The sequence below is a fragment of the Dermacentor variabilis genome, chromosome 6 (assembly GCF_050947875.1).
Source record: "Dermacentor variabilis isolate Ectoservices chromosome 6, ASM5094787v1, whole genome shotgun sequence".
Classification (NCBI taxonomy): domain Eukaryota; kingdom Metazoa; phylum Arthropoda; class Arachnida; order Ixodida; family Ixodidae; genus Dermacentor; species Dermacentor variabilis.
In genome coordinates this window covers 17,611,955-17,628,985 of record NC_134573.1, presented here as the reverse complement: position 1 = coordinate 17,628,985, position 17,031 = coordinate 17,611,955, and the positions used below count along the sequence as shown (strand labels likewise).

General features: G+C 45.8%; 1 protein-coding gene across 9 annotated transcripts in view; it reads left to right on the top strand.

Annotated features, from left to right (window-relative positions):
- LOC142584667 (solute carrier family 41 member 1-like) overlaps positions 1 to 17,031 on the top strand; it is a 590,717-nt gene that overhangs the window by 261,960 nt on the left and 311,726 nt on the right. For all 9 annotated transcript variants that reach the window (XM_075694835.1, XM_075694832.1, XM_075694836.1 and 6 more), the window contains one exon: positions 4,012 to 4,156. In XM_075694835.1, coding sequence (XP_075550950.1) covers positions 4,012 to 4,156 — 145 coding nt within the window. The remainder of the gene's footprint in view (positions 1 to 4,011; positions 4,157 to 17,031) is intronic.

Sequence of the window (17,031 nt, the reverse complement as noted above, 5' to 3'; positions counted from 1 at the left end):
GTGAGCTACCTCTGATGGTTATGCTGTAAGGACCAATGCGCGATCTGCTGCAGCAGCGCGTGATTGGGAGAGCAAAAAACGTATGAGCGAATGGGCGGAAGCCCGGAGCAGGAGTTCTTATTTTAATGCCTGTGGCTCAAAGAGTTGGAGTGCCCCAAATGAAAAACGGTTAATTAGGACGAAAAAAGAGCTGATGGCAAAGCTTGCATACTTGCTGGAATTCGCTGCTGAGGTGACACAAAGTAAAATGAAAACATGAAACACTCTTCACTTCTGAAGAGTGAAATGGGCAGCAATTGTTGCAAGTTTTACGTGAACTGGAAAGGCTAGATGCAGCAATGCCGAATGAAGCCATCCCATTTCTATTGCATCCTGACTCACTGGAAGTGTTTGGGAGACGTATAGATATAAACAGCAGCTTTTGTTGCAAGGTCACCTATGCTACTGTATCATAGCATGACTTCCTAAAATAGACCATCTAAGTAAGAGATTATATTTTGTCGAATATTATAGCAGCGGGAAGACAAATGTTTTAGTTACAAAGCATAAAAACCAGAATTAATATTTGCTTTTCGTTTTCAGGTGGACCTTGGGGAAGGAAGCCTCCTTGGTGAGGCCACGCTGGCACGACTGCGGCTAGACGCAAGAGACTCAGGCTCAAGATTTGCACGAGGCCTCTTGAAGATTCTTTTCAGCCCAGAAGAGTTAGAGCAGAAGCCTCTATTTGGGCGGCCTTACAATGACCACAAGGATGCCGCCCAACAAGAGGCTTTGAACCCAAGGCGGGTTCAAGGCCGTTCTGGGTATGTGGGACAGCGCGGACAACTAAAATGTTTGCTTTAATTGGTAAGTTGAAGTTAAAATCTTGTGGATGACTCCTTTGTGCTGTCCTGCCCAGATGCATTAACAGAGACGGCATAAGGCTAAACTAGCTCTTTTTATTTTTTCTCTTCCCTTAGGCTACACAGCAAGGCACTTCGACGCTGCGACAGGCGAGATCAAAAACACGTTGTCATCGATGCTCGCGCGCGGGTTTTGAAATGTGCTCAATAAATGTTAGATTTTGAAATGATTGGTGTGTTTTGTTCATAGACAAATACATTTATATATACTACCCATGTTGAAGGTTACATTTGAACAGCGCCAGAATATGGTAAAAAAATGCCAGTGAAATTCGCTTAAATGTCACCAGCACTTTTGAAGCATACTAAAATAGTTGCTAGAATGTTTCTAGGGTGAGCAACAAAAAGTTGGTAGAATGTTACTAGGTCCTTTCTAGGTCGAGTTACAGAAAGTTGCTAGGATGTTTCTAGATTAAGCAACAGAAAGTTAGCAGAATGTTACTAAAATGTTTCTAGATCGAGCAACAGAAAGTTAGCAGAAAGTTACTAAAATGTTTCTAAGAAGTATGAAAATGGTCAGTAAATCCTGCTTTTAGTGTACAAAGCATGTTCATTCATCGCCTAAAAAAATTTGTAAAAAAAAGGTTTCAATTCAATATCGGCGGCCAATAGTCGATAGGATGTTAGTATGAAATATATAAGAAGTTTGAAAACGGTATAAAAAATGTAACAGATTGTTGGTAGGCGCTAGTAACATTTCTTTAAAAAAAGTTTATTGGAAGTTACTGAAATTTTTCGTAAGGGTCCAATTCGAAGCAGAAATACAAAAAGTTTTGTTTGCTATCTTGAACCACTCCATCGGCTTCACTGAAAGCGCCCAACGTAGATCTACCATTGTAGATTTGAAATGCGGGAAAGCGATACTAGTGGCCAACGCATGTGTGGTCACAACTGGCCCTCAGATTTTTCGGGGTTTCATTGAGTTGGCTTCGGTGTTATGTTTCAATGCCCGCGCCATGCAATCGAAGAGTCCGTACATTTTCTTATACTTTTAATTGGCCCCAGTTCGCGCTTGCAATCCACCAATGCTGGTGCTCTTCTTCGACCAATGCAGCCAAAATAGTTCGCCACACGCACACTCCGTGACTGGTGACGCACGTCGCATGTTATCGCAGCCAAAGGCAACTCAATGGTTCAGACGCCCTCGTAAGAGCCCACGCGAAGTAACTACTTCACAGAACAGGCGAAGTCATCTCAAAATGCACGCGATGACAACCCATTCAAGCAGCACCGAGCGCAGGAAGGCCGTTGCCAGACCTTTCCTCCTCGCCCGAAGGCACAAGCGGGCGCGCCGCCGTGGCACGCGCCGACGCTGCGAGTGGCCACATGCCCCCTCGTGGCGCTCGTAGTGGCCGGCAAATGCTTAAACTGGCAGCTGCGCTCGTTGGAAACACATTTCTTGAGCGGCCCCGCCAGCATCTACCGGTAGGTGACACTGGTGCCAGCCGGTCACTCCGTCACGCGTGCGATTCACACCTCACTGTCTCTGCAAACGCCGGGACGCAAGCCCTCAGTACTGTCAGAGACGCCTAAGGACAGCGCGATCAAGTTTTGCACTTGAAGAATGTCACATGGGGAGACTACTTTGCGCGCATCTGTTCATACTGCGCAGAAATGCCCGTTTTGTAGCTACAGGAAATTCATTCTCCGCAGTGTCCGCTTCAGTTCAACTCTCTCTAAAGACTTCGTGGACTGCGTGGGCTCGACCAGATGAACTGCACGACTTGCGCACGCGTTTCATACTTATCTGAGCGCGAATAAATCTATTATCTGGGCAGATCTTAATAGTTCAAATACCGACGAAATAAAAGTAACGCTATTGTGGTTTAAATATTGTGCAGGAAGCTCATTTTTATGTTTTTCTAGTAGGTTGCCGATATCACTTTCAGATGCTGATTCCTTCACACCACGCACAAGCAACGACTGGAATCAGCTTCCTCCTTCCGTCGCTACAAATAATGGTGTTGCCGCCTTCTAGAAAGCCACGTTTGAAAATATATCTGTGTAAAAAATACTAATAAATAAAGAAATAAGCTGATTTCTCTGTCTAAAGCCTTCGGCCCTTTAGATTGCAAAACGACAACATAAAAAAACTACGAAAGAAACAACAAATCACTACCATAACTCTCTTGGACGTTTTCTGGACAGATGCAGACAAACTTAAATAGGATGTGAAGCCTTATTTAGCACGAGCACTAGTTTGCTTCAGAGGGTCCTGAGCCTAAAAAAGAACAGTGTGCATTCACTACCGGTACTGCACTAAACAAATTCGGCAGCCAGGACAAATTTAACGACCAAACGCGTACACTTGGCGAGGAGCATTTGGGAAGCAACACGCTCGCAATGGCGGACCACCGAGCCAAACGCAATGGATTCTTTCGCTGTAGCACCCTAGCGTAAGAGCAGCATGCTACACGTTAATACGGCCGCGCCATTACTGCAGGAGTACCAGGATGCGCCAATGCCTCGCCGCGCAGCGACTTAGACCGCATAGCCAGGCAGTCCCATATTCATGCTTACAAAGTTTAACATAGTACAGTCTACCACAAAATTTCACCGACCACGGGATCCGTGAAAAGGATTTATATATCCGCAATATTGGAACGCAGCCTGGTGTTGGAATATGGTCGATGAGAATGCGTACTACACTGGCTACAATCACAAACTGCTCCCAAGTCCAACATTTTGCCAAATCCCGTGGTCCGTAAACTTTTGTGGTTGATTGTACATCAATATCCCTAGACCTATAGGCTGAAAGGCTCAGTACCTACCGCCACATCCTGCTTCAATCAGGTTCCGTCGTTGTTGAATACTGTGATGGCGTCCTCAAACGTTTTCTCAAGATATCACACTTTATTTTTACCTGCGCAAGACTCTACTGCTCAATAATGAACCATTCAAAGCGAGTGTGCTCAGTTTCAGGTCAAGTCGGTAATGACACGTCACCGCAACAGTCACGTGAGGCAGATCAAACTCGTGTCTCTTCCTCGTACCTTGTCTTACGCGCTATTCTTCGTGAGTGACTGAACTGGAAACGCGAGCCAAAATCCTTGGAGCCTTGCCGATGCACCTTAGTGGGCACACCCCAATGTGTACAATGTTCGCGCAGTGCCAGGCGTGCGTGCTTTCCCTGCTGTCCTCGGTGTTCGCGATCGTCATGGGCCTGGCCTCCGACGACGCCTTCCGGCTCGACCAAGCGCTGTTTGTGGCAGCATCCAGCATGGCTACCGCCGCCGTCGCCAGCTTTCTACTAGGTGAGTCACTTCCCGCTGCTTTCTCTTCCAAAGCTCCATCGCGCTTTTTGCAGACGTTAACAGCGATGCGTGAGCGCGAGCGAGTTTATATGTGGGGTACATCATTTTGGGCGTATTCGCAAGGTATGCCTGTCCCAGCGCGTGCGTACAGTTTGCCAGCAACGCCGCTGACAAGAAGGCGTCAGGTGTGCGCGGCAGTGTTGGTGAAACGGCTAGAATACCGGCCGCCTAAAAGTAAGGAAAAGACACAATGGACAAGACGTCAGCCGAGACCATTTACTTATCGTACTGTAGAAATATTCAAGTGTCCGACCACGCGAGCTAGCACGATCAGGCATAGAATATGAGCCTTAAATATAGAAAAATCACGGCCTAGGCAGTAAACCAGCAATGGTCCAAACATAGCCCAATGCTGGCAGAAATTGGTACCAATATTAGACCAATGTTGGTATATTGGCAAACTGCAACCCAATCCAATGCTGGCCCAGCGTTAAAGCCAAGATTGGACCTATGTTATGCCAATGGAGCAACCATTGTGATGCCAGCGTAGGGCCAGCGTTGAGCCATATCGTTGCCATTATTAATGCCAGCTTTGAGCCAATACCCTTTACATGACGAATATTTTAGATACGCTGGCTCTAGGGCACGCAGCCATTGTTACCGCAAACCTTTTGCTAGCGACATTTTTATAGCAGTTGTACCCATACCGTCTTCCTCAATAGTAGCTAGGAAAGCTCGACAAAAAGATATTATATCAAGAAGCAGAAGTCCTGTATACTTGCAAATAACAATAAAAGAATTCTGAAACTGACTTTTACGACAGTTATGACAGTTATAACAGACATTTTCCGTGGACCTAGATGGGTGACGCTCCGTTATCTTCAAACAGTTTATTTACAGGCACTGCCATCAGGATAGAAATTGGGCAAGGTGCCGAGGTGGGTATCCTGGCCAGGGGTTCCAGGGCAGGGAGCTGACGTCGGTAGGCAGGTTGGTCAGTGCTTGGATGACGGCGGGCTGGTCAGACCCCCGAGGACCACGATAACGTGGTCCTCGGGGACCGATTTCGTTGAATTGGCTACCACTTCTCAGCGACCTTACCTTTACTTGGGGGAGATGCTTGCACTGTAAAATAAAAATAAATATTCTCAGAGATGTTGGTATGACAAATGTATGTGGCAGTGTTTTCATTTGAAGAATCGCCAAACCGCAAGAATAATATAACTTAATTATTAATAATATTTGGGGTTTTACGTGCCAAAACCACTTTCTGATTATGAGGCGCGCCGTAGTGGAGGACTCCGGAAATTTTGACCACCTGGCGTTCTTTAACGTGCACCTAAATCTAAGCACACAGGTGTTTTCGCATTTCGCCCCCATCGAAATAATAATATAATATAACTTTGAGCAGAGAGTTCGAAGGGGTGAATCAAGAAACTTTCTTGCGAGAGATTTGTCAAGGAACTTTTTATTATTTCGACATATATGGCATATTTCGCAGCAGGTGTAAAAGAGAATATTTAGAACACAAACATAAGATGCGCATGATCCGTCCGCCTTGTTTACACACGACACCTGGTCAGCCGTAGCACTCTATAATTAAAAAAATGCAGCAAAACCTGCTACAGCACAAAAAGCCTAGTTTAAGAGTGTGTAGACACAATGCGGCCTTCGTTCGAAATTTTTAATGTGGAATCCGAGAAGTTCCGTCAGGAAACACTAGCAAAAGAAGCATTCATTATACGAAAAGAAAGAAATACTGCAGGCTGGAAATGATGCTTGACCTATAGCAGTGAGAAGAAGCGCGATTCCTCGGCATGACTAGCAGAATCAGTCAGAGCGCATGGCTTAGTAAAATCAGTGTCCTGGAATTTGAGTGAAAATCACAAACAGAGATTTTCACTTGTTCCACTCCGGGAACTATTCAAACGCTGCGAATATAAAGAGCTATGTAATTACAGGCACTCTACATTAGCCAGGAGTGTTTCAGTAATATATATACCGCGTGATATTGCTTGGGTTGGCAGCAGTTTATAACATTCTTCCTAAAACATCACAAAAGTATTGTCGATTCGGCTCACAGCGTTTCTGCTCAGTAAAAGTTGATGGCTCTACACGAGCAATTTATCAGCACTTAAATTTCCGCAGGCAAGAAATGAATAAAATAAGAAACCATATTTCAGTGATTCCTTCGGCTGTGCGCTAACTTGAAGACCACCATTTGATTTTAGATTTGAGATACCTTGACGAGACGGATTGGTTTTTTTAATGCATTCATATGCACACAACAAAACGCATCCCACACACGGCAAGCATAGTCCAAAACTGGTAAAACATGTTTTATACGCCACTTGTCATACCCAGGAATTCTGGACACATTCTGTGGTACTTCGAAGCAATATACAAACGTAACTGAATAGGTAAAGTTAAAAATCACATATATATTACAAAATTTCGGCCGAGGATCAACAAATTTCAACTGACTACGCCGAGAGATTATCTACAAGCTATGCTAATCAACCACCGTCCGAGAATAAACAAACTCGACCCCACACTGCAATGCCGGAACGCCTAGGGACACAGGCCTACAACACGCGCTAAGAACCTCCTCCGTAGTGCCTAGGCAGAATCATTTATTCACGGAGCAAAAGCCCACACATTTTAACGCGACAGCGTTAAGGAGCTCGTGTCGCAGAAAAGCCGGTGCCGTCGGCGGCGTTGGCCGTGAGCAATGAAACCAGGGAGGCACTTCATGAATAAAAACCAACTTGCAAGATGGGCTGGGCGGGAATCGAGCCAGGGTCTCCGGAGTGAGAGACGGAGACGCTACCACTCAGCCACGAGATCGATGCTTCAAAGCGGTACAAAAGCGCCTCTAGTGAACGCGGTGTTACCTTAGAAACGAGCCGTAGAAATTTATACTGCGGTGTATGTCGGCAATTATGAACATGTCACTTACAGAAGTCGCAGTTACACGAGTAGCGAAGTGCGTTTCCGCTACATTTCTTCTGCGCTTTCCACACACGCAGAGCCATTTTGCGGCAAACACAGAAGACCCCCTCCTCTCGATGTGCGGCGCTGCCCCGACATGTGGCGCGCCACGCGCGCATTGGGGCTGGGCGGGGACCGGTGCGAGGCGCGTCGCGGCCCGGACTCTCTCTCCCCTGACGACGCTTCGCCGTGCTCCCTCACGGGTTGCAGAATCAAGCGTCCTTCCTTTCTTTAGATCACTATCTGTCTATCTCTCTGCCCGTGCCGATCACGACGTTTGGCTGGCGTACATCGTTTCCCCCTCCGAGACACCGAGTCCTTTGGTTCGTTTCGCTTGCTCAGAGGCACGTTTCGTTGCCGCGCCGAACGCTGCGTGGTTCGACGCTCACCGCGTGATTGGTGGGTGCAAAGTCCGATGCGGGGCGCCTCGTAAGTCATCGCTGCGCAGTAGCGCATTGTCTTACACCCCTTGGCGGGTCGACGGGAACGCTGTCGCGTTCCGCTCTTGAAGGCGAAGCTTAGACGTCCTCCAATTTTTCTCTCTCGCGCACGCTCTTACTCGCGCCTGCGCACACATGGCTGGCGATTCCTCAAATGAAGGTCTCGTTCCCACAACGCGTCCCTGCAGCTTCCGCAAAAGGCGTCTACTACGGCGTCCACGATTCGTGTGGCCAGTGCCGTAGCAGACACGACGCTGCGGCTGTCGGCACTCTGTACGGAGCGGCGGGCGAGGAAGACATTGAGGCACCCTAGTGGACGCTGGAGAAAAAGGCCCCACCACCCTGCTGCCTCGCACACGACAGGAGAGGGTAGGCATCCAGGCTGCGTTCCTCGTTCGCGCAAGTGAGATTGAAGCACGTTTGCCGGCTCACTCACACACGCTTTCACTCGTACGCAACCTCACGGCGACGGCGACGGCAGAAATGCGCCTGGAGTGTCCATGTATTTGCTGTTGCAATAAAATAGCCCTATTAAGTTCAAGAGGCACCAAATTTAAACCATAAGGCTATTTACTATAGCTGGCGTTGGAACGGTAATTGCAGAGCAAGTGTTATTCAGCTTGTTTACACGCACAGGGATTTGAGAGGCAGCATGGAGGAAGAGGGAATGCATATGCGTGTGCACGTCATGCGCGTGCGTGCGCGTGTGCTAGAGTTTGAGTGTGAGCGCGTGCTTGTCTCCATATTTGAATCTGCGCGCGCACGAGTGAGTTTACGCGTCTATGAGCATACGCGCGTTTGTACAGGTGTGCATTTTTGTGTGCGGTGTGCGTACGTTTTTGTGCGTGTAGACGTGCATGGGCTTACGTAAATGTGTATGGGAGTGAACGTGTGCTGTATGTTCATCTGTGTGTGAGAGGTGTATGTGTCTTTGTGTGTGTATGAGCAAGCGAGCGTTTCCTTGCTTGCACCTACTCTCGGAGGCAAATGGGATATAGAGTTTCAAATTATTAGGTTTTTACGCGCAAAAACTACGATCTGATTACGAGGCAAGCCGTAGTGGGGGACTGCGAAATAATTTCGACCACCTGGGGTTCTGTAACGTGCACCTTAATCTAATTACACGAGAGCTTTCACATTCTGCCACCATCAAAATGCGGCAGCCGCGGCCGGGATTTTGATCACCCTGTTTCGTATTTAGCAGCCCAACACAATAGAGACTAAATCACCACGGCGTGAACATAGAATTCATTTGAACCCAGATTTATATTCACAGAGACGAGAACGAACGACACTGCCTTTACAGCATTATCTCGTATCGCAAGCGAAACTGGAGCAAAAAATTGGAGCCATTTCCCTCTGTGAAGATGGATGACTAGCTAAGCTGTAGCACGTCACACAGGGCTAGGCAAATCATAAGAAGCCTACAAAAACTGACACCAAGAACAACATAAGGAAAAAAACTTGTGCTTAATAAATGAAATAAAGAAACGATAAGTTATGGAAATGAAAGTGCATGAAAAAACAACTTGCCGCAGGTGGGAAACAATCCCACAACATTCGTGAAATAAAGAAACGATAAATTATTGGAAATAAAATTGGAGGGAAAAAATAACTTGCCCCAGGAGGGGAACGATCCCACAACCTACATAAAAAAACTACTTGCCGCAGGTTCTTTTCCCATCCACTTTCATTTCCTAGAGTTTATCGTTTTTATTAAGTTCAAGTAATTTCCCCTATATTGTCCTTGGTGTCAGTGTTGACTTCTTCTGTTATGAGTAAAAACAATCGGACCGTTAATCCCCTTTCTTCAGGCTTAGACAAGGGGCATATATACATTTTTTTTATTTTCATCGTTTGGTAATTGTAGTGACGACAGTTTCGCGATTACTGTGATATACGCCGATTGGTTCGGTAACAACCTTAGGCAGAATCTTGGCCAAATTTAAACCTACACACGACCGTTGTTGCTTCCATAAGTGACTTGGACTGGTGTGGCACTTCAAACCCAACGCTTCTTGCACAAACTCAGTGAACCACATCTTCTACGGTTTTGAAATGCCTATATTGAAGTCTCCTATGGTGATCACCGGGGTAGTGTCATGACGGTAGCGTCATGCGTGGTCATGAACACTTTGGTGTGCTTGGAGATATTACACAGTGGATATCCAAATTCCGTCCTACGTTGGTACGTCACAGACAAACCCACATTCGGTGACATTATCCTCTTGCGAGCCTAGCGTATATGGTCGTACATACATTTTCTCATCTGCATATATGGCAATGCCTCCTGCTCGTGAGTCCATGTGCTGTTCACAAACAGTTATAGCATATACCCATCGACTTTAAACAATGCATCTTGATTTATTTATTTCATTTATTATTATTATTATTATTATTATTATTATTATTATTATTATTATTATTATTATTATTATTATTATTATTATTATTATTATTATTATTATTATTATTATTATTATTATTTGGGGCGGAGTGCTTCAAGCCTGCTTCACCTCCGCCGCGGGCCGGCGCCGTACAACACTGCCTCAGGGATCTGCATACATTTTCCCCACGGACACCACAAACGCAATGCGGGGCAGCGGTATGCATATTCGCTGTAAAAGCGTCTGTGACGTCAATATTGCCACCCTGTATTTAGTTAGTCTCGATGCCACCATCGCCACGGCTCCGTGAGCAGCTACTAAGCGGTTCACTTTCGTTATCTCCCTTCCCTGTGCGGCAGCACGTTGTCTTGGCGCCAGCGACGCGCTAAATCTGCACTATCATAGTGTCATGCATTGCTTCTATGACCGAGCAAGCTTTCGGCTGCACAGGTTCACTACTGTATTGACATTAATACTTGTAACAGCTTGCCATCGAAAAAAGAACGCAAAGCGAACTAGCCGCAAGGAACATGCTCGCGGAGCGATACCATTGATGTCAATATCACAAAAGGCTTGACACGGTCAGTTCGCCCTTACAGACGTTCTTTTTCTGCGTCAGTTATGCTTTCAAAGAGTTCATTTGCATAAAATTTGTTCGTGTGGCTCGGGGACTGGCTCCAAACTACTCGTTTGTATTAGCCGCCTAAGACCAATTATTAATACGTTAATTACCATAGCTTCCTTTATTACGCAAACAACTGCTCAAATAACTTACTCCGTATCTAGAGTCCAAGTCACTTCTGGAGTGCCACAAGGCTCGGTGCTGGGGCCGCTGGTGTTTTTGATTTACATCAATGACATCGCTTCAAACATTTCCTCACAAATTAGACTTTTCGCAGATGACTGCGTTGTTTACAGATCCATTCGCAATCAACATGATATAGACGTATTCCAGCAGGACCTGGTGTCAAAACGGGGAACTTAGCCTGAATACTGATGAATGTTACCAGGTCATTATCATCATCATCAGCCTAGTTACGCCCACTGCAGGGCAAAGGCCTCTCCCATACTTCTCCAACTACCCCGGTCATGTACCAATTGTAGCCATGTTGTCCCTGCAAACGTCTTAATGTCATCCGCCCACCTAACTTTCTGCCGCCCCCTGCTACGCTTCCCTTCCCTTGGAATCCAGTTCGTAACCCTTAACGACCGTCGGTTATCTTCCCTCCTCATTACATGTCCGGCCCATACCCATTTCTTTTTCTTGATTTCAACTAAGATGTCATTTACCCGCGTTTGTTGCCTCACCCAATCTGCTCTTTTCTTATCCCTTAACGTTACGCCCATCATTCTTCTTTCCATAGCTCGTTGCGTCGTCCTGAATTTCAGCAGAACCCTTTTCGTAAGCCTCCAGGTTTCTGCCCGATATGTGAGTACTGGTAACACAAAGCTGTTATACACTTTACTTTTGAGGGATAGTGGCAACCTGCTGTTCATGATTTGACAATGCCTGCCAAACGCACCCCAGTCCATTCTTATTCTTCTGGTTATTTCAGTCTCATGATCCGGATCCGTGGTCACTACCTGCCCTAAGTAGATGTATTCCCTTACCACTTTCAGTGCCTCGCTGCCTATCGTAAACTGCTGTTCTCTTCCCAGACTGTTAAACATTACTTTAATTTTCTGCAGATTAATTTTCGGACCCACCCTCCTGCTTTGCCTCTCCAGGTCAGTCAGCATGCATTGCAATTGGTCTCCTGAGTTACTAAGCAAGGCAATATCATCAGCGAATCGCAAGTTGCTAAGGTATTCTCCATCTACTTTTATCCCCAATTCTTCCCACTCCAGGTCTCTGAATACCTCCTGTAAACATGCTGTGAATAGCATTGGAGAGATCGTATCTCCCTGTCTCACGCCTTTCTTTATTGGGATTTTGTTGCTTTCTTTGTGGAGGACTACGGTGGCTGTGGAGCCGCTATAGATCTCTTCCAGTATTTTTACATATGGCTCATCTACACCCTGATTCTGTATTGCCTCCATGACTACTGAGGTTTCGACTGAATCGAACGCTTTCTCGTAATTAATGAAAGCTATATATAAGGGTTGGTTATATTCCGCACATTTCTCTATCACTTGATTGATAGCGTGAATATGGTCTATTGTTGAGTAGCCTTTACGGAATCCTGCCTGGTCCTTTGGTTGACAGAAGTCTAAGGTGTTCCTGATTCTATTTGTGATTACCTTAGTAAATACTTTGTAGGCAACGGACAGTAAGCTGATCGGTCTATAATTTTTCAAGTCTTTTTCGTCCCCTTTCTTATGGATTAGGATTATGTTAGCGTTCTTCCAAGATTCCGGTACGCTCGAGGTTATGAGGCATTGCGTATACAGGGTGGCCAGTTTCTCTAGAACAATCTGACCACCATCCTTCAACAAATCTGCTGTTACCTGATCCTCCCCAGCTGCCTTCCCCCTTTGCATAGCTCCTAAGGCTTCCTTTACTTCTTCTGGCGTTACCTGTGGGATTTCGAATTCTTCTAGGCTATTCTCTCTTCCACTATCGTCGTGGGTGCCACTGGTACTGTATAAATCTCTATAGAACTCCTCAGCCACTTGAACTATCTCATCCATATTAGTAACGATATTGCCGGCTTTGTCTCTTAACGCACACATCTGATTCTTGCCTATTCCTAGTTTCTTCTTCACTGTTTTTAGGCTTCCTCCGTTCCTGAGAGCCTGTTCAATTCTATCCATATTATAGTTCCTGATGTCCGCAGTCTTACGCTTGTTGTTTAGCTTAGAAAGTTCTGCCAGTTCTATTCTAGCTGTAGGGTTAGAGGCTTTCATACATTGGCGTTTCTTGATCAGATCTTTCGTCTCCAGCGATAGCTTACTGGTTTCCTGTCTAACGGCGTTACCACCGACTTCTATTGCGCACTCCCTAATGATGCCCATGAGATTGTCGTTCATTGCTTCAACACTAAGGTCCTGTTCCTGAGTTAAAGCCGAATACCTGTTCTGTAGCTTGATCCGGAATTCCTCTAGTTTCCCTCTTACCGCTAACTCATTGATTGGCTTCTTGTGTACCAGTTTCTTCCGTTCCCTCCTCAAGTCTAGGCTAATTCGAGTTCTTACCATCCTATGGTCACTGCAGCGTACCTTGCCGAGCACGTCTACATCTTGTATGATGCCAGGGTTCGCGCAGAGTATGACGTCGATTTCATTTCCAGTCTCACCATTCTGGCTCCTCCACGTCCACTTTCGGCTATCCCACTTGCGGATGAAGGTATTCATTATCCGCATATTATTCTGTTGTGCAAACTCTACTAATAACTCTCCTCTGCTATTCCTAGAGCCTACGCCATATTCCCCCAGTGACTTGTCTCCAGCCTGCTTCTTGCCTACCCTGGCATTGAAGTCGCCCATCAGTATAGTGTATTTTGTTTTGACTTTACCCATCGCCGATTCCACGCCTTCATAAAAGCTTTCGACTTCCTGGTCATCATGACTGCATGTAGGGGCATAGACTTGTACTACCTTCAATTTGTACCTTATTAAGTTTCGCAACAAGACCTGCCACCCTCTCGTCAATGCTATAGAATTCCTGTATGTTACCAGCTATTTCCTTATTAATCAGGAATCCGACTCGTAGTTCTGGTCTCTCCGCTAAGCCCCGGTAGAACAGTACGTGCCCGCTTTTTAGCACTGTATATGCTTCTTTTGTCCTCCTAACCTCACTGAGCCCTATTATATCCCATTTACTACCCTCTAATTCCTTCAATAACACTGTTAGACTCGCCTCACTAGATAAAGTTCTAACGTTAAACGTTACCAGGTTCAGATTCCAATGGCGGCCTGTCCGGAGCCAGGTATTCTTCGCACCCTCTGCAGCGTCACAGATCTGACCGCCGCCGTGGTCAGTTGCTTCGCGGCTGCTGGGGACTGAGGGCCGCGGTTTGGTTGTTGTATTCATATACGAGGTTGTGGCCAAGTACTGCACCAGGGTGGCCAATCCTGCTCTGGTGAGAGAGTGCGTTACCGGTTCTGGTCACCGGGATCAGGCCGCACTCCAGGCCTGTTTGTGCAATTTTCTCAACGCACGGTTTTTTTTATTTTCCGGTGGAGAATTGCGAGGCACCGGGATTTGAACCACGGTCCTCTTGCACGGGAGGCGGATACTCTACCGTCCCCGCAGGAGTTAAATTGAAATTTAAATTATGGGGTTTTACGTGACAAAACCACTTTCTGAATATGAGGCACGCCGTAGTGGAGGACTCCGGAAATTTCGACCACCTGGGGTTCTTTAACGTGCACCTAATTCTAAGTACACGGGTGTTTTCGCATTTCGCCCCATCGAAATGCGGCCGCCGTGGCCGGGATTCGATCCCGCGACCTCGTGCTCAGCAATCTAACACCATAGCCACTGAGCAACCACGGCGGGTCCCGCAGGAGTTGTGCGCCTCATTTCACCTACAGTGGTGCCCTATTTGATCAGTCAAGGTGGACCAATCTGAGCTCGGTTATACCGCACGGATGGCACTCGGCTAGAGAACCTGGTATTTATGACCTGCACATGTGTGGCCATATATAATTGACGAGTGGTTGGAACGCATACTTTCTTGGAAAAATGGCCGCCCGAGGAGAAGAGCGAACTTGAGCGGCTTTAGAGACTAGGAAAACTGCCTTCAAATATTTAGACTTGAGGGAAAGCTTCGTTAACAAACTATAACACGGCAATCAGCACTCGAATACGACGAGAGAAATTATTGAGACGTGGAAAACTCCCTTGAAATAAATATGGTTTGCGAGACAAATGCTTGTAAGTATTGAACCTCTTAAAAGATGAGGGGGAATAAGCGCTCACCGAGAGGGCATCGTCCGGGCGAGACCACCACCAGGCACCTTACTGAGACGGGGAGGACTCTGCGGCCGGAACAAAGCCTCCCTTCTCCGCCGGCCAAGAGGGGAAAACGCGCTTTCCGATCGCTCAAGGTTGCGCGGACCTAGTTTAACTCTAGCGTCTAGGAAAAGCTTAAACAGGTGCGAGGGCGGCACGCATAGCGTGGGAAGCTAGCCGCCAGAATAACTATCTCAGGGACTGCTGCTGACGAGGGCGAAATACCTTCGTGTAATTATAATTACCCTAATAGGACTATTTTCGAAGAAAAAAAAAGGAAACGGCCCAGAGGGCTATACTACGAGAGCTATGACTGATAATTTTCTCTCTCTCTCTCTCTCTCTATATATATATATATATATATATATATATATATATATATATATATATATTCATCTCATCTATGGGATCGCATGCGCGCGCTGTTGCTTTGTCTCTGCGTGTAGTAGTTAAGAGAGCCAGTTTAAGGGCGGAGAAGAAGGAAGGAAAGGACAGTCTCTGAAGCAAAATTGCAGCGCCGTGGTTTTAAAACGCACCCGGGGTAGAGAAACGGAAGGCGATATAAGCGTGCGTGGCCATGATACGCACACGACAAACTGCCTTAAAATATTTAGACATGAGGGAAAGCTTCGTTAACAAACGATAGCGCAGCAATCAACACTCGAATATAATTATAACCCTAATAATAACTGTAAATATTCATCTCATCTATGGGATCTAATGCGCGCGCTGTTACCAAGTAACATTCACTAAATCTAAAATCACTAATGAACCTACTTAACAACTGGGAGATTCCATACTCAGGAACGTTAACGAAAATAAATAGTTAGGTGTTCATCTAACTGCTGATCTGTGCTTATCCAGCCATATTGATATGACTGTCAGGAAAGCCGGGAAGATGCTTAGCCTACTTATACGAACCCTTAGAACTGCCCCTCAGATTCTTAAAACCATAGCATATAAGTCGCAGGTAAGGCCGCAATTAGAATATGCCACAGCCTTGTGGGGTCCCCACCAGCGGTACCTGATTGATAACTTAGAAGGCATACAAAACCGCGCAGCCAGGTTTATATCAAGGCAGTACTCCAGACACGCAAGCATAACAGCAATAAAGAAACACATCGGACTAGAGCCGCCACAGATAAGACGCCAGAAGCACCGACTGAAACTTCTGCAGCAATATACAATGACGCGACAGGCATTGACCAGCTAAAATACCTTAAGGCACCCACTATATCTCAAACAAAAAAGACCACAGTTTCAAAATACGTGAAATTTCCTGCAAAACGAATTATATGAAGTTTTCTTTTTTTCCCCGCAGTATTTCTAAATGGGATAAGTTGCCAGTTGAAGTTGTGAGTGCTCCTCGGGATAAATGTTTAAGACTAATCAATGATTTGTAATTGCAATCTTCTTCCAAACCAATGACTGCAGGCTGAATGTACTTTTTTTCATGTGCTTTTTTCATGTACTTTTTTATCTTGATGCATTGCTACTTTGTCATCCCTCCCTTTTGTGTGATTATGTTCTTGTGCTAGTCACTTCATGTTGTACCCACTCCCTTGCTATAATGCTTCGGAGTTGCAGGGTGTACTGTAAATAGATAACACGCTCACGGAGCGATACCATTGATGTCGATATCACAAAGGGCTTGACACGGTCAGGTCGCCCATACAGACGTTCTTTTTCTGCGTCAGTTAGGCTTTCAAAGAGTTCATTTGCATAAAATTTGTTCGTGTGGCTCTTATACAAGCATGTTCGATAAAAGTTTCTTCGCTCGTCTATACAATCTCGGGGACTGGCTCAAAACTACTCATTTGTATTAGCCCTCTAAGACCGATTATAGATACGTTAGTTACCATAGCTGACTTTATTACGCAAACAACTCCTCAATTAACTTACTCCGTATCTAGAGGTTACCAATTTGAACACTTGAATTATAAGAATAATTTCAGCAAGACTTACATTGACCTATTTCTTAAAATTTGGTACCGTTAAAAATACTGCCGGGATGTTCATGTCGCAGTAGGCTTCTGATAGATCAGGTAAGAACGCTTGCACAGGTTTTCTTGATGTAATTCATGTTAATGAACTTAAGTGCTTGTGCACAGCCACCTGCTTCTGCCTTTATAGTGGACTCTCCTACGCTATACAAGAGAC